We start from the raw sequence: 7093 nt of genomic DNA, 5'->3' as shown, positions 1-7093 counted from the left end.
AAAATAGTAAAAAAAAAATCTGTGGAAAAACACCAACAGAAAAAAACCTAATGCTTATGTGTACTAAGGTGGAGAACAGATGACATGAAAAAAAAAAAAAAGCAGATACATGCTTTTTTTTTTCTTTTTTCAAAAAAGCAGTTGATATAAAAAGGACAAACTCTCAATAAATTACAAAGAAGCACAAATTAGATAAGATCATGCTATATACATCCATGATCTGTATTTTATTTCCACAGACTCAGTCACAACTTCAAGAAAAAAAAAAGAACTCAACAAAACTTAACTGCAAACATTTATGAATACCTCCCTGGTTTAAAGAGTTTTAGAACAATGGCTTCATGAGGATGCACCTCCACTGCGTGCAGAGGTGTGGTCCCATAGCGGTTCAACCCAGAGCTGGCCACAAACACCCCGGACTCTGGCAGGTTAGGAGCCCATGCGGGGTTCAGAAAGTGAGGCTCTGCTCCAACGTTGAGCAGGACAAGGAAGTGCACACAGCCCCAAGAGCGCAAAAAGGCCAGGAGAGGAGGGGACAAAGAAGGGGACACGGTGGAGTTAGAAGAAGAGTTTGAGGAGGCGTCGAAGGGAAGGAAAGTGAAGCTCCCATACATGAGAGCTTCTTCTATGGCTTTGGAGTGGCTGAGGATGTTAAACAGAGCGACGTTTCCCCGCTTTGTCTTGTCCATGTTCTAAAATGTGTGGGAATTAAGAGGAAACATGAGAAGATAAATGTCCAGCTTTATGAAAAGTTAGATTCTAAGAAAAACAGCTGGGATTCTGACTTACCTTGTATGTGTATGACCTAATAATGTCTTTGTTTGGTGAGTTTTTGCTCATAAACTCCCTCTGTGTGAAGAAAAGGCATTAAGAGATATCTAATGTCTGAAAGGCTTATGCTACATTTACACCTGCCTCCACAACATGCGTTCAAGCAACCACGCCCAATGAAAAAGTCTAGGTAAACGCATGTAAATATGTGTGTTTCGAGCTTCCACGATCAAAACTGTCGTTCATGCATCACTAAGCAAGTTTTTAAGTCTGTTTTCAAGGTTACGTACAAACGTCCAGCCATTGAAAATGCATTGATGGTTAAACCAGTTGAACTTTGACCAATCAAGGACTCCGCTTTGGTAGGGACGCATGGATAGCATCCCTTTTAATTCATGGACGGCCCAGTGGGAACGTTGTATGCTAAAAGCGCGTTCAAGAACCTGCATTCAGCCTGTTCTTCAGTGAGCATCACACCCCCGGTGTGTACGCAGCATCAGACGGAGTTTTACCTGAAATCGCTCAAAGTCTTCATCGTGCTGGATTGCTGGTGAACCCGGCATGGTTATTAGCAACACAAAGAGTAACCTCTTTAACTCATGAGATGCTTCACCTCCAACCTGCGGGAAACAGTAATAAAAAAAAAAGTGAGGAAAATTGAGCTCAAATATTTGATTCCATGCTTCTTTTTAAAGTGAAATGCTTTGAGTAATGCTACTTTCGAATACTTTTAAAAAAACAGAAGTAACTTCCGTTTTGGAAAATTTTTCACACCAATTCAACCACAAAAGAATACCCTTCGACCGCATGCCCACTTCTCTCTTACAGTCCAGCTAGGCCATGCGTCTTCCTCTTTTATCTGCAGATGTTTCTCTATGGCTTCGGCCACTTCCTGAAAGGATGGAGGGCTGCGCGAGTTTGGCAAAATAGAGCGCAGGACCACATTCACCAGAGTAACGTTGCTCTGGCTTGAGTTTAGTGGACGAGGAATGTCCGACGTCTGTTTTACCATCACAATCCTGAATGAACACAGACACAAACCATTTCCCAAAAAATCTTAAAATGAATTAGGAGGAAACATCTATCCATGTTTACCACCAAGAGTGTACCTCTCCTCCCCCCGAGTGCTGAATTCCTGAAGCACACCTCTCCACTCCAGCAAGGCCTGAAACGTTCAAAAATTCAGGTTAGAAAAACCCAATGTTGGTCAAATTAAAACATTTGTTTGATTGACATACCTCCTCTGAATATGCCACATCTGTGTCACATATAAGAAAACCTGCTACTCCTTGCCCCAACCAGAAACGCAATGCATCCTGAAGATAAAAAAAATGTTTAAAAGATTTAGCATTTAAAGACGCACTCCAATGAAAATGTTTTAACATGATCTTGTGCCGTTTTCTCATGATTGTGAATTCATTGTGAATCAGGAGCAGATGCAGAAATGCCATTGAAAAAAAGCTTGTGTCAGTAGTTGGGTGGCCGCAAGCTCCCTGCTCTGCTCCATTCTTATACATCCACTTGATGACAAATAGATGCGTGTGCGCCTTCATTTTCCTCCTCTGAGCTGACATCTGGCTCAAAATTCAATATTGCTTGCCATTTTTGTTGCACTGATTATGTTAGGTTGGGGTTTTGGGAGGCTGTAAATTGGGTGGGCGAGCGTGTAAACCAAGGGATTATGGGAAATGGGGACAGGCTTACTCCCTACCACAACTAAGAGGCAAATTTCTGAACTACTGCTGCTGCTGCTCTGCAGAAACTATGTCCTAGAAAACAACAGGTTTTTTTTTTAATTTTGCCTAAAAATGGCACAACCATCATTAAAAGGGGAACACTTTGAACACTGGGAACACTTTTACAACAGATCAAAAGATGATTGCAGCGAGACCAAGTTTATGAGAGGAGAGAACATGCTTCACCTGTACAGGGGTTGAATGGTTTGATGGCATGTCTGAGTGTCCTGCTGCTGCATAAAGCTCCAACAGATCTGCTTCACAAAGATCCATTACCACCTTAAGATCTGCAGGGCAAAAAAACCAAACAGCATTAATCCACACACACACAGACAGACAGACAGAATTCCTGTTTAAACTCACTTGCTTTGTTACTCTCCATGAGCAGAAGCTGGATCTGAGTGGGTGCATCTGTGAGGTTGGAAATAGACATCCCTTTGTGAAACACACCCTCCAGGATGAGAGCTCCTATGCCCAAAGATCTGAGGTGAGCCAGCTGCTCACTCACCTCTTCAAAAAGAGGGAAAAAAAGATTCTCATTCATGAACCAGAAAAGCATTTTTTCTGTGCTTACAGTGACAAAGTTATGTAAAGAAATGTTTTGTGCTACGAAAAGAATACAGACTGCCTAAAAAAAAACATTGAAGTTAATTTAATTTCAACAATGAATAAAAAAGATTTAAACCATTACTAATAAAAATGGGAGGATTTATAAACTGTGATGGGGTTGAACAAAACAGTTGTGATAAAAATTGTCCCATTTTATAAATAATTCATGTTTTTTTCACACTTAATTTTTAGGTGAAAGAAGAAATACAAATTACTGTAGCAATTAGCTAACTTTTAGCTATTAATATTTGTATTTTTATATTCAATGAAATAGTAGCTTTTGTCAGTGGGCACATGCTCATTTGGGCAACCTCTACACCTCAGAAACCCATCATTTTTTTCTAAATAAAATTTTCCAAATATGCCATGCTTGTGTGCAATAATGCAGAAATAAATATATCATTTGATATGACAATGTTTGAGATAAGCCTGTGAGACACAAAGTGCACTCATTTCAGACGATCATCCTTTTCTGTTTATTTTATTTTTAATGAAATATATTTTATATTGCATTAACCCATAGTTTGGGTAAATAATTTTTTAAGACTATTAAATAAGTTTTACTTCTCTTTGTTTAAAAAATCTTTGTTTTATTCTTGTGCAGCAATTTTGTGGCTATTATATCTATGACGTGTTATCTAAATAAGAAAATAATTGTATGGAATAACCGGTATGCAGATTGTTGTGTGTTTAACAGTTTTTGTAAATCCCATCTTCTGATAAAAGAAATCAAATTAAATCCCCGGTGGAAAACTCTGAGAACTCAAGAAGTTAGAAGCGGATGAGATGTTTGGTGCGTAAACGGGCAGAAAGTGAGGTGGTGCGCTCACCCGTGGCCCCCTGTGGCCCCTGGGCCTGCGTCTCCATGTACAGGTCGGCCTGCAGCTGGTAGAACAGCGACTTCTGCCACCATCGCAGACATGTCGCAGAAGGCCGCGGGCTCAACACGATGATCCCAACGGCGACGGAGAACATCACGATGCATGCAAGCCAGACTGTCAGCACGAGGTAGTGGCGCACTTTCCTCCAACCGGGGCCTCCGGCGGCGGCTTCCAGCTGCTGCTTGCTCAGGGGCCGCCAGTGCTGAACGGGCTCCGGGTCCGGTTCGAGCAGCGGGGACGTCTCCATGGAGCCACCGCCGCCCAGCAGCCCGGTGCCCGGGACGCTGCCGTAGCTGGTGTCTGCTGCGTATACGGGCATCTGCAGGAGGGACGCACAGTCGAGGTGAAACAGAGGCTCGCGGTGTTCTCCGCGTGCTCCCGCGCACGTGCTCGCTGCAGGTAAATTAGCTGCCTTTTTTGATAGTTGCTCACGAGATTAGACCACGCGGGAAGTGTTGGCCGGAGCTTTTCACACGTTCCTGTTGGTAGAAACCTCAGTTGCATATTTAAGTAACTTATTTGGAAAGTTATGACATTTATGGAAATATACGTTTACTTTTTTTCTCTTAATATCTATTAGTTAAACTAGAACTCTTACTCATACAAAAACAAATATTGACAACTTACTCTTTCTAAGATTTGTGGGCTACCATTGACTGAAGAACACAAGGATATCAAATCAACAAATGTGTCTTTTAAAAAGTAAAAATTGTATTCAACTAATAAAATAAATTCTGTCAATCCAAATTTGGTTATAAAACCATGATGGAAGACTTAGAGGCCTGCTGCAATGTTTTTTTTTAAATCACAGACAAAGGGATTGTGCCTCTTATCAAATCATGCAGCCTGAAACCCTTGTTACCAAAAATGTCTGGATGATCACAATACTATTGATTCTTTTGTTTACCTGGTTCCATAGGTTTTAGACAATAAATTAGTTATATTTTAACTCAGCTCAGTGTGTAAGTAGTTTTTCTACCATTTACTTTTTACCTATTTCTAAAACAATTATTTAGATAATTATTTCTTAGAATTGGATGATGGATAACTTAGGAGGACCTTAACCTCCATGAACGGCAGTGGAGCAAATGTGATGGTTAAAGCAAACACAGATTAAGAAGATGCACCATTTAATCAAAATAAAATCTTTGCATAAAGGATTTTTACTTCCCTTCTGAACATTCTAGTGTAGGATTAAAACACCATTCAAAAGACATGTTATTTTTACTTTTTATAAAGATGCACACAACAAAAGATGTGACGTTACTATTGTTGATACTGTTGTTTTTGCGCTGGTGTACAAGGAACAGATTACATAAGAATATTTTTTCTTCCACTGTTCCAATTGTTCAGAGCTTTCAGGAAAGGTTAATAATATTGTGCATTGATTTATCTTTTCTTTTTATTCAACTGGCATGAACAATAAACAATACATAAGAAAATAACCATTGTTAGTCTTCAATTTAAAACAAATGTTTTCTTAAGTTAACAGTTATTCTACACTTTTTGCAATATTTGTACACAATTAAAAAGCAAGTTAAAACTAGACCTTTTGTGTTGTCCAAATTTACTTACACACTTTTCTAAAGGTCCATACCTATTATTTTCCTTGTTAATTTTTTATTTTACAACACATTAAAGAATGCTTCTGATGTTGACATGCACTCAGTTGTGTACGAAGAAATTTGACATCTGGATGTCACTATTGTGTTGAAATTCTAGATCTATTTAGTTTATTTGAGGCTTTTAAGTGTTTCAGATAATACATTCAGTACATATTACATAGATGTAATAATAGATGGTCTTTGTCTTCATGAAACTTTTCCTTAGCCTGTGCAATTCTCTATTTGTAATTCCTACTGATTCATAACTGTTCTGGTTAATGTTTCCCTTCTCTCAAACTTTACATTTTTTGAGGATATAAAGGTTTTGCTTGCTCATACTTTTTTTAAATCTTTAAAAATTTCTTGTTGTTTATCTATAACAGGTCTGTCGTCTTTTTTTTTCTTAATCACCTAAAAAATTACAAACATATCAGGTGTTTGTACAACTATCTGTGTTGGCTTTAGCCGACAGCAGTTCCTTTAAACAAAAAACAAAAAAAAGTGTTTTTAAAGCTAAAACTAAACTATTGGTTAACCTGACAGGAATATTAAAGCACACACTCATTAGAAGACTTTTGTTCTTTAAACCGTTGCTTTTCCCATCAAGGCACAGCTTAGCTTTTACTCACATTTTCTGCTTTTCTGAGCTCCTGGTCTTCTTCTCCTCCTCTTCTTTCACTTTATTCTCCACAAATGTCCTTAGCTTTGCCTTGTTACACCAAGTTCAACATCTTTGAGAGATTGGACATGTCAGGAGTGAGGAGGTGAGAAGCTGGCGCCGTCCAATCAAAGCCCAGCTTCATTAATTAATGCAGAGGTGATGTGTCTCAACACACAACTGCAAGACATTGTGAAGAACCCATGACTGCTAAAGTAGGCAAGAAAACTTCTGTGACCCTCTGTTGGTATGCAGCTGTGTGTTTGTGTTTAAATGAGTGACAGAACTAACTAACAAGAACTAAAATGCTCGACAAATGGCTTTGAGTTCAGTTTTGAACAGAAGATCTAAACTTTGCGACAGGACGTTTAGTTAGGCTGTTGACTGTTTCAAAGGGTTCAAAATTATATTATTTGTTTACTTTGTGAGCCAAGGTCATATTGTACCCCTAAAGTGCTTTGCAGAGCACATTTAATGAAGTTTAGATGCTGGAAATGTCCCAAAAGGGCCTGCTAGTGTTTTTCCCCCCACTTTGATCAACTTTTCTGTCACATTGTTGTTTTTGCATCTCATCCCCTGGCTCTTTTCACCTTCCAAGTTTAGGATTTTAGCAAGTCCTTGTTACATGTACTGCCGTTTTTCTCAGTATATGCAGTCATTAGCCACTGACATGTAAAGCACACTGACCCTGAAATCTCTGCAAACTCTATGTGGTTTTCTTTTAAAGAGGATTAAAACTATAATCATTTTTGGTAAGAAATAATCTTGTCATGTCATGTGCTGTCTATACTATTACATTTATTATTACAGCAAAAATGTCATCTGAAAGTCCTT

At 38.9% G+C, this 7093-nt stretch overlaps 1 protein-coding gene across 2 annotated transcripts; it reads right to left on the bottom strand.

Moving 5' to 3' along the window:
- Positions 1–188: 188 nt before the first annotated feature.
- LOC101159121 (amino acid transporter heavy chain SLC3A2) lies at positions 189–6354 on the bottom strand. 2 transcript variants are annotated; one of them, XM_078929920.1, is made up of 10 exons: positions 6231–6354; positions 3947–4316; positions 2871–3017; positions 2694–2794; positions 2010–2087; positions 1881–1936; positions 1568–1790; positions 1284–1391; positions 790–849; positions 189–692 (listed from the first exon to the last, which is right to left on the bottom strand). In XM_078929920.1, exons 2-10 carry the CDS (start codon positions 4314–4316, stop codon positions 297–299), a joined length of 1539 nt encoding a protein of 512 aa, XP_078786046.1. In that variant the 5' UTR covers positions 6231–6354; the 3' UTR covers positions 189–296. The 2 variants fall into 2 exon arrangements, with proteins under 2 accessions (XP_078786046.1, XP_011480849.1); XM_011482547.3 differs by having other exon boundaries at positions 1598–1790; positions 6231–6347.
- Between the last annotated feature and the right edge of the window lie 739 nt (positions 6355–7093).

Source organism: Oryzias latipes, chromosome 13 (genome assembly GCF_053564925.1).
Source record: "Oryzias latipes strain Hd-rR chromosome 13, Olatipes_Hd-rR_3.1".
NCBI classification, from domain to species: Eukaryota; Metazoa; Chordata; class Actinopteri; order Beloniformes; family Adrianichthyidae; genus Oryzias; species Oryzias latipes.
The sequence above is the reverse complement of the archived record's forward strand: the minus strand, read 5'-3'. Positions and strand labels throughout refer to the sequence as shown.